The 21319-nt window shown below is 34.8% G+C and overlaps 2 protein-coding genes across 3 annotated transcripts in view; both read right to left on the bottom strand.

Moving 5' to 3' along the window:
* LOC132187474 (uncharacterized) overlaps nt 1–173 on the bottom strand; it is a gene marked incomplete in the record, with an annotated part of 6085 nt that extends 5912 nt beyond the window's left edge. The window contains 1 exon segment of the mRNA XM_088512909.1: nt 1–173.
* A 749-nt stretch (nt 174–922) lies between these two features.
* On the bottom strand, nt 923–11484 carry LOC132187457 (protein transport protein SEC16B homolog). 2 transcript variants are annotated; one of them, XM_059601784.2, is made up of 14 exons: nt 11356–11484; nt 9243–11146; nt 8795–9115; nt 8060–8176; nt 7835–7957; nt 7527–7694; nt 4803–4928; nt 4564–4698; nt 4155–4282; nt 3929–4037; nt 3547–3855; nt 2463–2606; nt 2078–2376; nt 923–1868 (listed from the first exon to the last, which is right to left on the bottom strand). In XM_059601784.2, exons 2-14 carry the CDS (start codon nt 10983–10985, stop codon nt 1361–1363), a joined length of 4230 nt encoding a protein of 1409 aa, XP_059457767.2. In that variant the 5' UTR covers nt 10986–11146; nt 11356–11484; the 3' UTR covers nt 923–1360. The 2 variants fall into 2 exon arrangements, with proteins under 2 accessions (XP_059457767.2, XP_059457759.2); XM_059601776.2 differs by having other exon boundaries at nt 9243–11484.
* Nucleotides 11485–21319: the final 9835 nt, after the last annotated feature.

Below are 21319 nucleotides of genomic sequence, written 5' to 3'. Positions count from 1 at the left end.
AAGCTTGCAGTATTTGTTTTGTTGAAGGATTTTGTGGGGGATATGAATGCTGCAATTTTGCTATGGGTATTTGGTATTCCCTACGGTGAGGCCGTGAGGGAAAGGAGGAAACTGGGAATGAGAGAAGCGAAGATGGCGTGTAGGATTTTTCTGGGCGAGCTAGTGAATTCTGTGATTGCGCTTCTGCAGAAATTGCACGCGTGTCCCTGAGGTTTTTTGAATTGGTGAGTGAGTCCCCTAATCTTCAATTATTACACATTATGTCAATTTACAAGAGTAATTCTACTCGGTATATTATTATAAACTAATTTATACTATTACATTATTAAGTTACATTATTAAGTTGTATAACAATTATATAACAATTTATTAATTAACATTACTCTTTGTCCACATATTTCATAAAAATGGTATGTCTCAAATTTTAGCGTAAGAAAAAAACTATTAAACCAGAACCATTGATAAAATAAATAAATAAATAATCCTTAGAACGCTAGAAATATATTCTTTAATTTCTTTTTCTTTTTCTTTTTTACATTCTCATAACAAAAACATTAATAAACAATAGAAAACACTCTTTAAAACACAAGGAATATATATTCATTTCACATCAAAATAATTTTTCAAACCAAAAATAAAAACAAATGCATTAACAAACATACTCCCAAATAGCCTATTTGGTAAAATTTTGAGAATTAATTTGAGAGGGGGAGGGAGGCATATTTAAGAAAAGTTGAATATAAGTTTGTAAAAATTTAAATTATATATATATATATATATATATATATATATATATATATACGCGTGTGTGTGTGTGTGTTGGAGCCACATTTAAAAATCTGTTTGGTTAATCAATTTCGAGAAGAGTTTTCAGTATCTGAGATGCCAAGAAAGTTTTCAAACACATTACCAAACCGGCCAAGATTCATAAAAATGCTCTATTATAAAGAGGGAAATAAAGTTAAAACATCATGTCCCCCAAAACCTACTATTTCATTGTGTTTTGACAACTTTCGATAATAACCATGCCTGAGTAAAAGGTATACAAGCTTTTTTCTTTTCTTTTCTTTTCTTTCCTTTTCTTTATTTATTTTTGTAGCAATTTTTGGTAAGCCTGACAATAGAAAGAAGGGATGCTATCTTCCAGACCCTCCTCTGTCTTCCTCATGGCAACAGGTCTCAAATACATCAGCAGGAACATTGAACACCATATGTTGATCTAAGATGTATAACATTTTCCAATGTAAATAAGGGATTTCACTGAAAATCTGAATTCCCCCATAACTGTCATCCTCCATCTCCAAGCCTTACAGCAAGATGAGGTGACAAGTGAGCTCTTTTGACAACTATTCACTAAACCTCAAAGTTCAACTTCATGAAGATCATCCCTAGAACTATTACGATTTGGCGAAGGATCATCAGGCCTATACAAAGACGGCGACACCCTGAGCGCTTCTCCTCCTAGAGGTTTTGCTGCAGTCATCATTGAAGGATCACTAAGGCTTCCACTCCACGATGCCACACGCCGGGAGGGAGGGGGAGCTAAGCTATTGCCATTAGCCATTGGTCCTGTTCTCTTTTGTACGATGTTATCAACGCTAGGAAAACGCTGCAGACTCATTGATGATGAAGTTGATGATCTTTGCGAAGAGAATGAATCCTCCTTATATAAAGGGGGGTTGTCATTGCTCACAGTAGTCTCTAGAATGCTTTCTCCTGGGTTTTGAACCGTCTGTTCAACAGCAGCGACTGGAGAGGGGATGAAAAAGTTGGGATTGGAACCACCCCTAGGTTTAACTGCTGCAATAGCCGGTGACGGAAACAAGTTTGATGGACTCCCACCACCCTTGTTGAATGTGTCAACATACCTGAAGAAATTGCAGTTAGTTTTACATGCATACTTGGAAACAATCGTGAAAAAAACTAACCAAATATATTTCCTAGTGGTTACTCTATTACAATCATGTTGAAGGGGGAGAAAAACTTTCATGTCATAACACTGAAACATGCACACACAAACACAGAGAAACAAATGGAGAGAGCGACCAAGCAGAGAAGTTTCCCAGAGAGCCTATACCTTGAGTGAACACCTATCCGCCCACGTGCAGAGAACTGGTTTGAACTAGGTGGAATGGGTGGGATCCCAGAATTCCGTTCAGAAGAGAGTGGGCTTTTAGTTTCTTGCCCATTATCTGAGTGAAAAACTCCCGTTTTTTGTGCATCTTTCATGTTGTAATCTTGCATTCCATTCTGAAAAGATGCAGTTGTTGGTGGAGGTAGTAACACAGGCTCCTCAGCTGGAGGTTCAGCACCTTCCTCAACCCATCGCTTAAGCTTTTCATCATAATAGAATCTATTTGTCTCACCCAATTTAGCCTTCAGAATCATATTGCAAGATATAAATAGTCAGGAACGGTACGGTACGCAAAAATGATCTTCAAGGAGGAAGTTGCTTCATATACCTGTCGGTCTGGTCGGGATCTTAAGACCAATCCCACCGTCTTTTGGAATAGCTGTGAGCCAAAACGACCAAAACGAGATGACCCACCTGATGACGATGCCTTCTGTTGCGTACCAGAAGAGTTTGTTTCCTTGGATGAATCAGCCTAATTGAACACAAAACAATAGAGTATAAGGTCTGTCTCCCTCGATCAAGGAATCAACCTGGTTTAAGAACTTTTCCTACCACCCCTTCCCCTCCCCCACCCCATGCATACAGGGCATAACAGTATGCATAGGCCATATTATGAGATTAAAGAAAAGTTAAAAGTTCAATTTTTTTACGAGTTAACAAGATTATTTTCTAAGCTGGAATGATGTTTAGAGAAACAAAAATATTGAACTAAAAAGCTTAAAAGCTCAGTTTTATAAGAACATTAGCAACAGCTTCCTTTTGATTTTTCTTAAATTTAGGGAACCAAACTATTTTTTGCTTTCCTATTCAAATACACTCCACAATAACTTCCTTTATATCATTAAAATATTATTTTTTATTTTTTCTTTACTTTGTTTTTCATTTCTTTTATACAGACATCGTATTTCTGGCCATTGATGATGACACAACTATAAAAGCAAAAGCCATCGTCAAAAGCAACGCCATGGGTCTACCACCTCTCCTCCACACTTCAAACTCCCAAGAGAACCCCCCTATCCAGCTCTAGTCCCTTTCTTCATCACATTATATATAATGTTGAGGATCTAAATTTCGAGTGGCAAATATCTGTGCCATTCGAATTTAGACCCACATTTGGTACCCATCCTACCCAATTTTTTTTTTGATAAGTAATAAACCAATCTCATTAAAAGCATAAGGCGCTTCGAAGTACACCGAAAGTATAAAAAATGAACCACCTAACTAGCAGAGGCAAAACGAACAATGAAATCACTAAAACTAATGTACAAAGAGGAGCATATATGCTGCCGTCCATAAATTTACGACAAATAATTTTTACTCTTGTAAACAAGATTGGGGGATGCTATGTCCCTAGAGATTAAGTAATTAACAGAAAAGAGAACAGTAGCTGGCAAGAAACATAACATTTATACCTTTCTAGGTGCTCTCCCAAAGTCTGGCTCTGAGATGCTTCTGTTAGGCATTTTGTTCTCACCAGTCCATTCACTTATGGGTTCCATCGAAACTGAAGGCATTAATGAAGACATTCCCATTGTTGATTGACTGTTAGATACTTTCAGGGCTCCTGGTTGATGAGCATGTTCATTATGTTGAGCACTGTTATTGGATGTTGAAGGTACAGGTGGAGGTAGGCCCCCAACAACACGATGAGCAGTACTATCAAAGAAGGTAAGCAATTTACCAACCAGTTTGGTTGGAGCCAAATTTGTGCCATAACCACCCTGAAAATAATATCTTCACAATAAGTCAAACGCCTGGCTTAATTGATGAAGAGAATAAATGTAGGAGAGATACCTGCTGGTGGGTTCTAATCCGCTCCTCAAGAGAAGATGCTAATTGTCTGGTCATATCCACTTCTGGTACTCTACCAGTCTTTAGAGACTTCAAAATCGCTTGGCAGTACCTAAGAAAATATATTATTTGTTAAGTCCAAAGGTGAATTTACAGAAACCATATTTAGTTATTTATTTGTTTAGAAGACAAAAATACCATTGCTCACACTAAAAGCAATCATACATACTTCAGAGCATCTGCAACTTTTCCAACTTCAGCAAGCATGTAGGCATATATAAGCTTATATGGCTGGAAAGGTAGGAGGAGAAATTGAGAATTACCGAGCACCTTCGAGTACTCATATAATTCTGTCCTCTGCGCAAATATTCAGAAAGCTCGTTCATTGCGTTATTCAGAAAAATTTGTAAATGCAAAACTTTCCAAACAACTGGGTAATAATGACCATGATCCACAACATATTCTACAAGCTACCAAATATGTTGCTGGGTGAAAGACTGAAATTCAAACTTTAAACGCTGGATACAAGTTGCCAGGGAGAATCAAAATCATGCATTTGTATATAATCAAATCCTGCATTAGCATTGAAAATTCCAAGTTTAGAATTGATATATGAGACAAAGGGTAATGTGGAACACCTGAATAGCCTCAGGACTAGCATATGTACGTGGAAATTTCCAATGATTTGCACCAATAAGACAAAGTCTTGCACCATCTGAATATGGTTCAAAATTGGCTTCTGCTACTAAATAACATATGTGTGCAGCAGTAATCTGTACAATTGCTTAACAGTCAGGATGAGACAGCAAACACAAAGATCTTTGGAGAAACGCAAACAGAAAAGGCTCAATATACAAAGAAACCACATGCAACATACCTCCCCGTGCTCCTTCCATAGGCAATCTCCAAGATAAATGATGACAAGCTCATCATCTTTCGTTCTGTTTGCAGTTATGATGGCTAAATTCTCTTCCCATTCATCTAGCATGCGGTTAGCCCCAATCTGTAAATACACAACATATGTGCCTAAACCAGCTGAGACAAAAATATGTTGAAGGAATCTTAAAAACACATAATTATAACTAGTACTAGTAGACATAAATGAGGATTTTTGTTTTCATCATACTCTTGGGGTTGGGAAAAAATATTAGAAAAAGAAATCAATTTGAGTGTAAGATACTATCAGCACTACATGGGATATCATATAATTAACATCCATTTGAAGCAACACAATTTCATTTTGTTTCCTCTAGCTTAGCAACATATTGATTAAATCTATGGTCCAAGACTCCAAATCAGATCCAGATTGAGCTTACTTGCCTTATTTCTAAGGACAAAACAAATGTCACTGAGGAAGCTAGGAATCCCATCCTAGCCTTCAGAATCTTTCCCCAACAAAACCATAGCTTTAACTATTTGTCCTACCTACTAGTAGGAACAGATGGAAAAGTCAAGCAATGGATCCAAGGGTCTCACATCCATCAGCACCCCATCTACTGTTTTGTTCCACTATCCAAGACTTCAGCTTCAATGCTGGTCTTCATATATATAATATTATAGTTGACCAGTCATAATTTAGAAATAATACAAATATGATCATCATGGCCTATTGTTTTTTTGATATCGATCATCATGGCCTATTGTTCTAGATCAATGAGAAGAAATTGAATATAGGATACTCATTCCTGCAGCTTGCTTCTTCATTCTCCATAAAATGTGGCTATTTTATTGCCCCTTCTCACTGTATATGATATAACTTTTCTTTTCTTTTCTTTTTTTCTAATGCAATTCTGTTTCCATTAGATTGTTTTGCAGTTTTCCTGGATTTGGTTGAACCTATAGCAATTCATACGCTGGGATCACCAATGTGATTTACTCAACTATCATTGATTGCTATGATAATCTCAGTTTCAGGACTCCATATACTTCTTTCACATCTCTTTCACTTGCCAGACACAATGTGATCAAAATGGCAGTAGATATAAACAAAAGGAAAATACGCATTTTTCCAAGAAGTTTTCTTCTTTTTACTTTCAAATGACAATAATTTATACCAAAAACAAAAGCAAAATGCATACAGCCCAAGTGCACTTTTTCTGATAAGTACTACAATATATTAAAAAGAAAAATTAGATCAAGCTATGAGTGGCAAGGTAAAGCTAGTTCTATTGCTCAAGCTATGGATGTTTTGATGATGGAGAGCTCTGTAGGGACCTTGCTTAGCTAGTCGAAGTTGACCAAGAAATCCTTGTGCAAGTTTTCCAACCAATTACCAACACCAACCGGGATAGGGAAGAGGGAAAGGAAATAGGTAGGAATGTTAGAAAGCATGCTATTAATCAACGTTACTCTACCACCCTTAGATAAATAGTCCTTTCCACCCACCTAAACTTCTCTCCATTTTCTCAATGATTATATCCCACATAAATTTAGCCTTGAACAAAGGAGGCCCCAAAGGAAGGCCAAAATATTTTATGGGGCAAAGACAAAACCCCACAACCCTAATACAAGGCAGCCCACTCACATTCAGCACAATACAAGCCAGCCCAATCCGAGATAACAAAAATAATCAGGAGAAGCCCCACAGAAAATGAGAGTATCATCAGCAAAAAAGAGGAAATGAGAGAGACAGATAACGAATCATCATTCCTAGCCCCCGCGAAATACCAGAGTTAAAAGTTCCCATTTACAGCAGCTGACATCATTCGACCCAAAGCTTCCATAACAATCACAAAAAGGAGGGGAGAGAGAGGGTCATCCTGTCTCAGACCACGAGAACTATTGAAAAACCACCAGGCTTACCATTAATCATAACAGAGAACCAATCTGTGGATATGCAGTGCGCAATTCACCTTCGTCATTTCTCCCCAAAGCCATCTCTCCTTAACATATAAAATAGAAAATCACAACTAATGTGGTCATAACCCTTCTCTGAGTCCAATTTACACAAAAATCCCGCTCACCTGATTCGGGATGGTGTAGACATTCATTTTTTTTATACGTACAAAATTAACAATTACGCGCCAGGTAGCAGTTAAGATATCTAGACATTCATTCGCAATGAGAACAAAATCTAACTTCTAACAACCTCTATTTGCCAAAACCTGCACAATAGTTTTGTAGATACCACTCACCTAAATGATAGGACGAAAGCCTTTGACCTCAACAGCCCACACTTTCTTAGGAATAAGAGTAATGAAAGTAGCATTCAAACTTTTTTCAATCTTACCACGCTGATGGAATTCAAGAAAGACTTTCATGACATCCACTCTGATAACATCCCAACAAGATTGGGAAAACGCCATGAAAAAACCATCTGAACCTAGAGCCTTATCCCCATTCATGTATTTCACCACCTTGAAATCCTCCCTTATCCCCCAACTAACCTGAAAACCCCTTTAAATCGAGTCCCAATCTATGGTGTTGAATTCCTAAAAATCATGTATTGGATTTGGTAAGAGAGCCCACTAAAGCTAGTATCCTATGTCAGGCACAACATTGCAAGCAACACTACTTTTATGACTACCAAATAAAAAAATAAAAGACCCTTATGACGAGCAAAACCACAAATATCATTTTCATAATTGAGTTACAATATCACCTTGGCTGGCTGTTGATACGTATCCACAGAACCAGGTAAGCTGCTACCAGTAGTGGCACTAGAAAACACATCTGCAGGCTGCCCAGCAGTAAGCAGGCACAAAGTCCGCAATGGCGATCCAGCTATGAACTGGTTAAGTGCCATTTTCTTCACAGTATCACCATAAAACTGCCAGCATTTCAAAACGGAAAAGGCAATTGTCAGCATAATGTACAACACATACGCTTCTGATAAATTGTATCTTCCATCAATGATTCTCAACAGGTGGAAGAGGCAGGTGAAAAAAGCTAAAATATGATGGCAAGAACCTGATCACCAAGCTGAGATGCAAGAACAAGTGCTGGTCCCCACAATTGGCCTTCCTGTGCACATTGCAAAGCCTCTTTCTTCCTACCAGAGACAAGAAGACTCTGTACCTCAAGAGCAGTAGCCTAGGGCAGATCAATTTAAAACACATTAATAAAGTTCTAAAAGGCATCACCAATAAAAACACAGGGAGAAAAGGAAAAAATACGGAAAATAAATATGGATACCTGAATCTGTGCTTCAGAAGGCAAGTTCTGCAAGCACCATGCAAGTGCACCATACTCGCTTTTTCTTTTGGCAGAAGCAAAGAGCTTAGCAACAGCCGACTCAGGACAATCACTTTCCTATTTAATTTTAAAGACCCAGAGAAAAATAACCGCCACTAATCAAATCCATGAGAATCAGTTGAAATTGATTTCTTGCAGAGAAAAATAATGGGCTCCAACTTACAGTCTATTATATGTACCATCTAATTACTAAGAAATTAAGGTTGGAAGAAATATGCTTTATTCTAAAAGTAAGCAATACAATACAGAACACTTATTGAGTTTAAATTAAGTATTCAATGAAAACCAATTAGCCATATAATCTAACACAATCAAAAGAATAACAAATGATATACTTGCTTGTTGATATTTATTCAACTATTAATGAGCAGTAAGCGAATAAAATAAATCAATAAGTATGAAATGCCATTTTATGATCCCCAAAAAATTTGAATCACTTCCTTCCTATTCTACAGCAAAAACTCATCATCTTGGATGAGGCCATAAAAAAATTTGGATCAATCACCATAATGGATGCAAACGTTTAATTTTAGAAATTCTTGAGATACCCTTGTATGGCCCAGTTCATAAAGATAACTTGTTTCAAAATTTATAGAGAGTACATTTTTCCAGCTGACATCCAGACAGGTTGCATATAAATAGAATTAAATAGGAAAAATAGATAGTAAATCTTACCATCAATGCTTGGTCAGTGCCAAAGGGTGATCGAATTTTTCCATAATATTGGCACACTATTTTCAGCAAAGAAAAAAGCAAGCTTAAAACTTCGGCATTCCTGTAATCTGTGTGTGGAGATTCGAAGTTAGCAATCTTTTCATCAATCCATTTGTTTAACTCCCTATTTCCAACATTGCCACCAACCAAAGGACCAGGAAAAGATTGCTGGCACAATGCATGGAAATAATCACGGACACCCCATCCAAAGCTTGAAGAATCATTTTGGTCCATGACAACTTCCATCAAGTTGAGAACGTTAATCGCACCTCCTACCGAGTCCTTGACATGAAGAAAAAATCAACATCGATTATAGCAACAGCCAAAAAATGAATGATGTATTTATAAAGCAGGAGAAAAAATAATAAATGAATCTGAAACTGAAACCAGAAGAAGATAAGGCCCTGACCTGGCTCCCATAGGAGTTTGTGCTAAAGGAACTATTATCTTTCATGACTACAAGTTTTCCACCAAATCCAAAAGTAACTAGAGCATGTGGAGGTCGTCCTGCAGATGACCTCTCCTCACTGGGTGCATAAGAGAACTGCGTCCCACTCTGGAGCGGCTGTTGTGAAAAAATTACTGGTTTCTGACTATCCAATTGAGCAGGTATGAAATGCATAAGTTGATTTAGCTCCTTCTTGGCCTGACTTTGATGCTGGGGAAAATGGTCATTAGGAATAAAGCTTTGAAACCCCAAAACTTTATTGCTACCATCAACACTCTGATTTGACTGTTCGTATTGAACAAGTGATCCAACAGAATTGAACTTCGATTGTTGATTCACAGAATCAGTTAAATGGCTGACCGAACTGTAATGGTTCCCTAATTTTTTATTTCCATTGAATCCAATTGCATCATTCTTGGAAACATTCTGAGTTTGCCACATATTCACACTTTGCTGATTGTAAGTGCTCACAGAACCATCCCAGTTTGCAGCATGTTCTTGACTAACTACACTTTGTGACCCATGATTCTCAACGTTCTGGCTTAGATATTGCTGATTATTATCTACGCTTTTTAACTGATTTGAAGTTGGAATATCAGATTCCAAAAATTTCCATTCATTAGTGATTGTGTCATAGTACCACCCAGGATACTGGGGATCAAACACCATATGAGCTGGGTATTGCATAGTTCCTTGAGATAGCTGATTCTGGTGAGAGACACTGCCAGCTGTATAGCCCTCAGCCACAGTTCCAACAACAGACTGTGCCTGACCTATTTGCTGCTGGTAATAAGCACCCACCACATGGTCTGAAAGAACCTCATCACTCATTGCACGAGCATTTGCATTCGCATTAGTATCAATGTTTGCGGTTGTGTTTGCATTTGCATCATTACCCTCCAACTGATACCATTGCCCAGTGTTCACATCATACTTCCACCCAGGATAAAGATTTTCCAAATAATGACTATTACTCAAATCCTCACTATTTACATGCTGCCCCGCACCCACCCCATAGTATTGGCCTTCTTGATGTTGCCCATAACTCGAGGCCCCCAAATCAGCAACTGGGTTTTCCAAAACATCATCCACAACATTAGATTCTGTACCTGACTTGCCCATATTCGCCACACTCGTAAATGGGCCTCCAGAGTTATCTTCCATTTCACTAAAGAAATCTGAGTACGAACCAACTCCACCACTGCCAGCATCCATCTCCGAGCCAAATGAACTCCATTGAACCAATTTCATGCCCATACCTGAAGGCGAGCTATTCTTACCCACTGTACTATCCAATGCACCTTCCTCCCCTATCCCCACTTCACTACCCTCATTTGTATTACTAGGTAGTGATGAAATGCTCTCTCTGCCAATTACACTGTTAGACTCATTTGCATTTCCAGACGTCAATGAATCGCTCTCTTTACCAAACATAGTGTCCTCACTGGCATCCAAGGGTGCAGACACAACCAGATCATCCAGACCCATTTCACCATCAACCCCAATACCAATATTGCCACCAGAGTCTACTCCGGTGGCATCCACTTCGGTAATGCTTAGATTAGATAGCGCTTCTGCCTCATCTACTACATCATTCTGCACAGCACTAGCCCCAGATCCAGTACAGTCAATCTCATCATTAACCAATCTATCAAAAAAATCCTCGTCCGTCTGATCCTCCACCTCAAATGGAGTAGACGCCATACACACCAAACCCTAATCCTCCAATAAACCCCACAACAAAATTAAACCAAATCCAATCCCACTATCCTTCCAAAACGAAATTCATCACAAACGGATTGACAAACTATAGCTGAGAATTACTGGGTACTGCAAAATCATCAAAAAAATCCACCCCCGACCATCTAAACCAAAAACACCACAAACAAAAACAACAGTAAATTGGGTTTCTTCCACTACATCACAAAAGATCTAGGGTTCACGCAATCACTGAAACTATATTTTGACTTTTTGGCATTCAAATTTTTACCAAAAAAAAAAAAAGTAAGCCCTGAAGATTAAAGCGTTTGACTTGGTAATTAAATGCAAATAATGAGAAGAAACACTCACTTACCCGTCAGAGATTAAGGGCCTGAGAATCACAGAGGGAAAGAGAGAGAGAAAGAGAGAAAGACAATGGGCAATCGAGACAAAACACGGATTCGGCAGCAGTGGGAAAATACTCGGAAGAGAGAGCAGTGCACCAACGGCCCACCAAAGTTGTACGTTATATGAAATTCGGGGGTTTTATATAGAGGCCACGTGCCAACGGTTTAAGACTTTATTAGGCGCACGTGAAATGGGGTCTTCATATGATAATGTATAGCTTTGTCATAATTAGGTAGGTAGTTAATTAAGATTTTATTAGTTGACTTTTCCTCTTGTTTTCTTTTTTTTTTCTTTATTTACTTATTTATTTTACGAAATAGCACTCCCAATATAAAAAAAATTCCCGATAATAATAGGATTTTCAGTTGAATTATATTTTATTGAAAGTAGGATAAGATTTCATTAAAACAATATAGAAACAACTCAAAATACACAACAACAATCACTCTATACGAATCAATAGTGTCATAATAAAACATAAACAAGTTCAAAATTGGCCAAAAAATTATTGATTGAGTCTAATAGTTTGCTAGCCTACTGACCAAGAAAAGGTTCGTAGAAACAACAATTTTTTTTGTCTCCAATTGGTAACCCAATTGGCTATGAACTACGCCTCATAAAATGGAAGTCATTAGTTTGAATCTCCCCTCATCTTTTCTTTATGTATGGACATGTCAAAAAAAAAAAACAACAACAACAATTTTTAAACTAATCCAAAGGTTAGGGTTGCTTAGATTAACACGTGGTGGTACGAAGGGAATTGGTTACTACAACAAGGAATGTTGCATTGAAATGAAATAGGCTAGTGCCAGGGCAGAACTAGACTTTTAAGTTTGGGGTGAGCAAAACTAAAAACAAAAGGGGGGGGGGGGTGTATCTTTAAAAAAAAAATACAAAACAAAACAAAAAATTAGGGGGAGTTTTAAAATTTTTTTAGGGGTGCCTCCCAAGCCTTCACCTGGTTCTGCCCTGAAGTCATTGAAAAGGAATTCCACTTTGATGTCTAACAAAAAAAGTGTTTGGCAATTGAAGTATAGGGACATCGGTTTTTGTAGTCTCTATAGACAAAAGAGGGGCAATCGTTATGGAGAGGCGTCAAAGAAGGGGGTGGAAGAAGGGGTACAACAAGTAAGACTTAAGAGTAATGTTATAAGTTATTTTTGTGTCACTTCAAAAATGATATGTGTGTTTTAAAATTATCATTGGGCTTGTAATTTATTACTACTGAATTTTGATCAAATAGTGATTTTAAAAGCTATCTCATTTTTTGAGTGACAGAGATAAGGTCGAGGAGGGTAGAAGGGGGATGCAAAGAGACGATAGAGGTCGACTTAGAGCAATAGATTTGGACTTAAAAACTAAAGATCTGCCACTCAAGGGGAAGTTAGTGAGCCACACTCGTGAAGAGGAAAGGGTGGGGAGGATAAAGGCTGAGGGGACATGTGGGTTGAGGTGAAGGAAAAAGGGCAACAAATCTAGCTTTCATAACATAGAAAAAAAAAAAAAAAAAAAAAAAGGAAAGATAGGAGATAAGAGGAAGAGGGAAAAGGGAGAAGAGACAAGAGGGAATAAGAGTCGGGGTTCGGGAGGAATGGCATGGGATGGTGTGAGAATATTAATTAAATGATTATATTAATTATTTTTTTATATTGACTTAAATTTTTAGGATAACAAGTGATTTAACATGATATCAGGGTAAAAATCTTGAATTCAAACCTTATCTTTGACATTCTCCATCTATTTTAATTAAATATTTCATATAATGAGCCTCATTTACTAAGGAATAATTCAAATCCGCACGTGAGAAGAGTATTAAAATATTAATTAAATGGATGTTGGATTTTTCACTCTAGCGTATGATTCTTCTGTTATAACACTTCCAAAATTAATTAACTAACTTGGAGTATTACTCATAATGCCTCCACATTAATTAACTTGTAACTCGCTAGAATTACTATCTTAAACACTAATTATTATAGTAAAATATAGCGAAAATTGGAAAATAATGATCTGACTCAGTATTATCAAATATAAGTATAGAGCTTCCAGGAGAATATAATTTACAAAATACATTACCGTCTAAACTATACTAAGCAATTTGGATCAAATGATGGTCAAGCGACATATTCATTATTCAGGCTGTTGTCGAAATTCTTGTCCATTGAGCCCATTTACCAGAAGAAGATGCTACATAGGAGCCATTTGAGACATGAAGGCCCAATTTCCTAAATCCCTTAATCATCAACTTTGAGGGTAAGGTTGTTTTTATGGGTGTTTGGAACCTCGCATTTATTTTCCTTAGAAAAGTGATATTTTGCATTCTCCAATTACACTCAAATGGCATGGTGTTGTCAATTCTTTATTTTTTTGTCATTTTAATTAAAATTGATTTAAAAGTAACTTAAAGATGCCACATCCTTTTCTTACTAGATTAGAATTCCTTCCTTAGTAAGGGTGAAAGGGCGAGTTGTTAATAATCATCTGCACTAATCGCTAACCGCTTTTGAAGGCAATTAAAAAAAATAGTTAATTGCCTAGGCAGTTATGATTAGCGATTTTAAGTTTTTTTCAAAACCTATAAATGAAACGATGTCGTTTTTTTGTTTAAAATTTTATATATATATATATATATATATATATATGATGTCATATGTAATATGATATTATCGTATTATTATAGAAACGACATCATTTTAGATTATTAGAGTTACTAACTGTTAAGTTGCTAATCGCTTACGCTGTTAGTGGAAACAGTTAATAAATTTTACTAAACGTCTAGACCATTATAATTAGCGATTTAAACCAATAATTACTAACCATAACCGTCTTGTGACTCCTGTATGTTAGGATTCTTGCTCTATAGATGTCATATGAGGTCCATTTGTTAAATGGTTTTGGAAAAGGCAAAGGCAACCCATTATTTCATTTTTTTAACATTTTTTTACTTTTTATATCACATAAATTATTTTTTATTACTATTTAAATAAAAAATCACTACAAAACAAAAAAAAATTCTTTTTTCTATACCAAACATTCTTACTTTTTCACTTCCTTTTTAAAAAAAAAACTTATTTTTTTCACATCAATCAATTTTTCTTACTATATCAAACCAAAACCGAAACGTTTACCAAACCAATCATGACCATTCTTTTAATTTCATTTTGATGAATCAAAAAGGGCAGAAGTTGAGGATGTTTTTGTGCCGGAATGTCAGGTGCAGAGCACTGTCGTTGAATATGGGTGTACTTGCAAGGTTTGCCACATACGCCATGAGGACTTGTCTGCAGACTGGCTCTGGCTCCCATCCTCAGGCCTAGTACCCTACTAATCTACTATGCTCCCCTCTTTCCAAGTCAAAGCCCTACAGACATGCTCCACGAATTCTGCAAACTTGTGAGGCCCAATTTTTTGTTTTTTTTTTTGCTTTTCTTTTTAATATAATCTTCATTTTTCCTTTCGGATGTGTTAGAAAATCCCATAAAGGTCTTATGCAATTGCTGAACATTGCTCAGATGGCCTAAAGTTCAGTCAAAGGCCAGAAATGTACTCTAAGCAAGATCCCTTAAATATTTTGAAAATGTTTTCAAAATATAGTGTAATGATACAATTTGATATACCGAGTATACACCCCACCGGCCCCAACATAGAATGTAGGCTTGAGTGGAATCGATCGTGTAACGATTCAAGGAAAAGTTTTTGTCACATCTGCGTTATCAGTCTAAAATAACTAGTCAATTTGAAGCTTTTTTAAAATTCATTATAAAGTTCAGTTTCACCTAATAACTAAACAATGCAAGACTTAACACTTATAACTATCTTTACAAACTACTCGCTCAATATAAATTTTTCTCATATTTTCAATATAAAATCGGGGTGTTACAGACCAGCCTAAACCACGAGGCCTAATGAGCCGTAAACTACATACAGGTAAAAACAGTTTTGCATTTCCTTTCATACAGTGGATACATGTGCCACATGGTGGTGTAGAAAATCAGAATACAATCATGGACAGCAATATACAAGATATTTCTTGCTTTCAAATGCAGAACAGCTTTGATAAATGGGGTTCAGTTCACATTAGGAATTAGTCTTCATAGCTATTAATTTTTTATATAGCTCAAGAATATAAAATTAATGAATTAAGACTAATGAGTTCAATCTATTTAATTAAATAGGTTAAATTAAAATTGATCTAAATAGGCTTATACTCATGTTTTGATACGGCCTAAATCCAATATCCATCAAACGATACTAAGGCCAATAATTTTTAACATAACTCACAAATCTAATTTATATAATTTTATATTTGTTTTTTTTATGGGATTCAACCTAACACGTAAAGAGAAATTGCCGCGCATAGTTCAGACCATAGAGTGGTATTGCATTAAGATTGCCGTCAGCTGAGTCGGTGAGAGAATGATAAGACAAATGGAGGGGCACTAAAAATTTGTTGTTGAACAAAACAGAGTTGACCAGCAGCATCCATAGCACTAGAGCTTGAGGATGAGGCAAACATTTTCCATCACTCATAATGGTCGTTGGCACTTGGTGCCGATGGCTTTGACTTGAATATTACAGCGTACGAGAGAGAGAGAGAGAGAGAGAGGAGAAAAGTAGAAAACAAAGAAAATAAAGGTGCCGTTTGGCAAACAACAACATTATACGCATTGTTTATAGTTAAAAAAATAAAAGTGAAAAAATTTTATTTTATAGTAATTTTTTTATTTAAATAATAATAAAAGATAAATAATATGATATAAAGAGTAAAAATATTTTAATGTTAATTTTTTTTAAAAAAAAATAAGTAAATAATGTTTGAAAATGTAAGGATGTAATTTAACAAACAAGGCCAAAGGGTTCGCTTGGCATTAATTGGCATGTTACTGTTTAGTGGCATGTATGTTACTTTAATAAAAATTGATTGATGTTGGAAAAAAAAAAAAAAAAAAAAAGTAAAAATGTTTGATATGAAAAAATGAAGAAAAAAAATGAAATAATTTTTTTTCAATAATTATAAAAAAATAATTGATATGATGTAAAAAATAAGAATGTTAAGAGGTTAATTATTATTTTTTTTATGAATAGTAAGCGCCGGTGTTCAAATTGGTGGCTGTTGCCAGCCATTAGCTTTTTGTGAAACACTCCATTATCATTTTCTCAATCTCAATTATTAGCTTGCTCTTAAATGGGTGTTACCACTTGTTCACAGTTAATTGTTGGAGGAGAGAGTTTGGAAAGTTCTTATTTGAATAGTTATAAGAACTTATGGATGTGATATAAAGATAGAAAGAATTTAATTATTATTTTTTTTTTTTTGAAAGAAATAAAGAAAATTGTTTGATGATGTAAAAAGAAATTTAACTTTTTTTTTAAAGAACTGAAAAAGGAGATGGGGGAGATTTTGAGTTTTGGTTGAAAAAGGATGGCGTTTGATGAACCTTTTTAATAAGTTTTTTGTTTTGTTTTGTATTGTTTTTGCTTTTGCTTTTGTTTTTGTTTCTGGTTTTGTTTTGTTTTGTCTTTTTTTTTTTTTTTTTTTTGTGAAAAAATGTTTGTTAATTTTTTTTATTATTATTTTTTTTGTAAAAATGAGAGAAAAAAATAAAGGTTTATTAATTTTTGACAAGTGTTGGCATGAAATTCTTTAACAACAACAACCACATTTTTTTTTTTTCTCCTGTTGTTTAATAAAAATTTTCTTCAAATTAGATTGTTGGGCCAAAGGAACTTCCTCTGATCCAATCTATTAAGCTTTTATAAGTTTAATTCTCACATGCATTTTAGACACATGTTAACTTATGCTCCATTTATTTCGATGTAAAATTTTTTCCTTCGAAAAATATTTCCAATGACATCATTTTTTAGGAAAAGGATTTCAGTAGAAAACAATTTTTGGCAGTTGGCTCATACGAAAAATCACCAACATCAGGCGACCTCCGACAACCTCCAGTGGCAGATTCTGACGACCTCAGTAGCAAATTTCAGCGAACTCTTGCAGCAATAGAGAAAGAGTGCCTAAAAAAAAAAAAAAAGGCTTAAACTCGAAAAATGGTTTATAGTTTTAAAAAATGAAAACCATTTTACATAAATTAAAGAAGGTTTTTCTTGTCAAAATGTTTTCCTTTTGACCACAATTTTTGGTCATATCAAACACCGAACAATAGAGAAAACATTTTTTAGAATACATTTTACGTCAAAACAAACGAAGTCTTACACTAAATCAGAAGAAATTCTTGGTATCTAACTTAAAAGAAAAACTTTTGTCCTTTTTTCTCTGCCTAGCTAAGTAAAGCCAGATCAATAAAATTCCATGATGGCCTTGTGGATGGAAGGTATGGGTTTCAACATACAATTTGTTGGCATGACAGAAAGCAGTGGGCACAACCTATTCGGTTAACCAAGTACCAGCCCCAAGTGAGGACACTTCTAAAAGAAGCAAGTTGATAGCCTAACTTCAAGGTCCTTTTTCTGTTTTTTTGGGCAACTTCAAAGGCCCATTTTGATAACATAGAAAGTAGCTACTGAAATTCAAAATTGTTAATCTAAAAGTCCAAACATGCCCACATGTGCATATGAAAATATAACATGAGATACATGTTTAGCTTCGAAGTTACCGGTATGCCACGAATTCAGATGCTCAAATTGCTAGTAATTCGGACAATAAATATGAAGAAAAAAAAATATGTATAGTTGCTACCTATCCAAACAAGTAGGTGTAGAGGGGCGGAACCAGAATATCAACAGGGGCAAAACTAAAACTAAAACTTTTTAGGGGGTAAAAAACAAATTATAATTGTTTTACAAGTAAAAATCAGCCATTGATTTTTATTTTATTTTATTTTAATGTTTTACAAGAACTCATTTAAAAGTTGTATGTCAGTTATATAGTAGTTTACTAAATAGTATTACTCTTAACTTAAAAGATCTTGGTATGCCAAAAAAAAAAAAAAAAAAATCTAGCAATTTGTTATTGCATTACACCCAAGAACCTAATGCAATAGAGATTTTGACTATGCCTATGTTAGAATATATTGATATTTATTGTCAGATTTTATAATATTCTGTATAGAATATAATGATAATATTCTATATCTCAATTATTATAGAATTCTATCTTTATTATTGTAGATTATTCTTTCATATTTCATCAGCCTCACTCAAGTAGAAATAGGTTGGACTTTGTATAGTTTTATCAACACAAATAATACATTAATTATTTTTTTTTTTCTATTCTCTTTCTTTTCTTCCTCTATTTATATTTTTAGCCTTGTGGAAGTTTTTGATCTCCGAGTTCTCTGCTTCTATTGTGAAGAATAAAGTCTTTTTTCTCAAATTGCATCGGCCCTTTGACCTTTCCTTGACACTTCCACATCCTAAGAACATGTGGGATCAAATTATCATTGAGACTTGTAGATTGGCTAGGTAGATGATAAGGGGCAGAGCCGGAACTTTAGATGAGGGGGATAAAAATTAATTTATGAGGAGGGTTCAACTCATAAAATAAAATAAAATTTAGAGAAATTTTTAAATTTTCAAAATTTTGAGGGTTAGTGCCCAAAAGAGGCGAAATCATGGTAGTTCCGCCTAGGGCTTACAAATTAAAGGGTTAAAGGTTAAGAAGTCTGATCTATTTAATTAAATGGGCCGGATTAGGATTTACCTATATAGTCTTATACTCATGCCTCGACAAAACTTGAACCTGACACTTGACATAATGGTGGGCAATTTTTGATATGACTTGTGAACCTGACACAAACTCAATATAAAATTAAAGAGTTATGGTTGAAGAATTTGATCCATTTAATTAAATTGGTCGGACATAAAACGAACATGAGGTTGACTTATATAGTTTTATACACATACATTGACACAACTCAAACTCGATAAACGAACATGAATATGCATCCTTAGTTCCTCCCTTATAAATGACCACAATTGACATGGTTCTTAGCGGAGGAAAAGAACTTTTCGTAACATAAAAAATTTAATGTTTCACCTCATTTGTAATTTGGCACCTAATGTTTAAAAATTGGCAATGTAACCTAACAAAGTATCAAAAATTTGCAATGTGATCCATCCGTCAATAATTTTCGCTTTCTCTAATGAAAATTATTAAAAAGACCTAACTGCCCTTAGATGCCAAATTATATATATATATATATATATATATATATATATATATATATATATATATATATTTCCAATTTATGGAAAGCAACGTTAATATGCAATCTAAAAACAACGAGGGTGAAAATTAGGATTAAAGGAAGCATGCATATATAATTATGAAAGCCTGGCCTAGATGAATATGACGACAAGATTGGCCGTAAAGGGTGATCAGTCAATGAAATTTCTCCTTGGTATCATTTGGAAAGAGAAGTCAAATATTGAATCAATTTCAAAGGCCACGAAGCTGCACCAGAATTCATGTCCAATGTCGACACATATGATCCATAACCATGAACATTACGAAAAAAAAAAAAAAAAACGAATCAAGGAGAGAGAGAGAGAGAAAGAAATTACAAAGACTTTGATTACTCCTGCCAAAAGCTGTTCAACTTGTTTTGGTCAATTATATGTGGACATTTATTTCTCTCTCTCTCTCTCACACACACACACACACACACACACACACACACACACACATATATATATATATATATATATATATATACACATAAAAGATGAGAGAATCCTAATTTTTTAAAATACCCTTGCGTTAGTTAATTAATAACTATAATTTGATCTGTGTTAAAATATTCATCAAATTATTAAATTCATAATTTTCTATCATGTTAAACTTTTAAATTAAGTAATTATTTAGCAGAATAATACTATAAAATAGGACTTTTGTCTCATTTTATTCCAAAAAAATGATGTCGTTTTTAAAATCATTATCAAATTTGAAAATGAATTACTGTTGAATTTTGATTTAATCTTGATTTTAAAAGTCATTATCACTTTTGGAATAAAAATTGACAAAAGTCTTGCTAATAACATTATTCTTATTTATTATGGTATCAAAGCGGATATACTAAATGTAAACCTTCGCTCATATTTTACCTCAATTTATAATTAAAATATTTCATTTGTTAGATTAAATTCATAAGTGGTAATTTACCAATCTAATCCATTTAAAGGGCTGTGTATCCATCACGCTAATTGACTTTAGGATTCCATTTCTTTTTCCTTTTTTCTTTTAAATTTTTAATTTTTTTTTTAATTTATTTTATTTTATTTAAGTAGCTTAGGATTGCTTTTCAATTTTCAAAGATGACCGCTTGGAACATTCAGAGAGCCGACAAAGTCAAGAATATTCCTTAACCCTCTCATACTCCAAAGCACTTACAAATCCTCTGCCTAATTTGTGAATGAAACTTTTGGAAATTAAACATTTCAGCAAGGAAGATTAAACAGATAAGAGTCATAGACTTCCAAAGTCATACCAAATTTATCCTCAGGATGCCTGAAATTCCCTCCTCCGATGAGTAGAAATTTTCATGGCCAAGGCCTAACAAGGCTTTAAATTAAGTGGCAAAAACTGACTTTAGTTGTGAAAACTCAATTAGCAGCCTACCGGATAAAGATTTGCAATAATTATCTGTTTGGACTGCTAGCAAATTTGACAGATAATGAAAGAGACTTTGTATGAGATCCACTTGTCGAGGTAGGTGGCTAGGCAACTTAAAATTTATTTGGATATGTGGGTTCATATAAGATCACTCACATTACCTGCTCAAACAGGAGTTGTAGATCTCATTCTGTTTGATTGGGCCTCTAAACAGTAATAAAGGTACTATTCACATTTGACGATAATTATGATCAACAGTAATTATATGAGTAATTTTACAAGTCCATCTTGCGTCCCCCTAAAAATGAAGTGGCTTTTAAAATCACAATTTGATCAAAATTCAATCGTAATCAATTAC

Source organism: Corylus avellana, chromosome 2, assembly GCF_965113065.1.
Source record: "Corylus avellana chromosome 2, dhCorAvel1.hap1.2, whole genome shotgun sequence".
NCBI lineage: Eukaryota > Viridiplantae > Streptophyta > Magnoliopsida > Fagales > Betulaceae > Corylus > Corylus avellana.
The sequence above is the reverse complement of the archived record's forward strand: the minus strand, read 5'-3'. Positions and strand labels throughout refer to the sequence as shown.

Excerpts from the sequence above, each read along its gene's own strand:
- LOC132187457 (XM_059601776.2), bottom strand. The coding sequence starts at position 10,985 with ATGGCGTCTACTCCATTTGAGGTGGAGGATCAGACGGACGAGGATTTT. Across the intron at positions 4,929-7,526 it reads CGTATCAACAGCCAGCCAAG|ATTGGGGCTAACCGCATGCT; the intron begins GTGATATTGTAA and ends GTGTATTTACAG. Across the intron at positions 4,038-4,154 it reads AAAGTTGCAGATGCTCTGAA|GTACTGCCAAGCGATTTTGA; the intron begins GTATGTATGATT and ends ATATTTTCTTAG.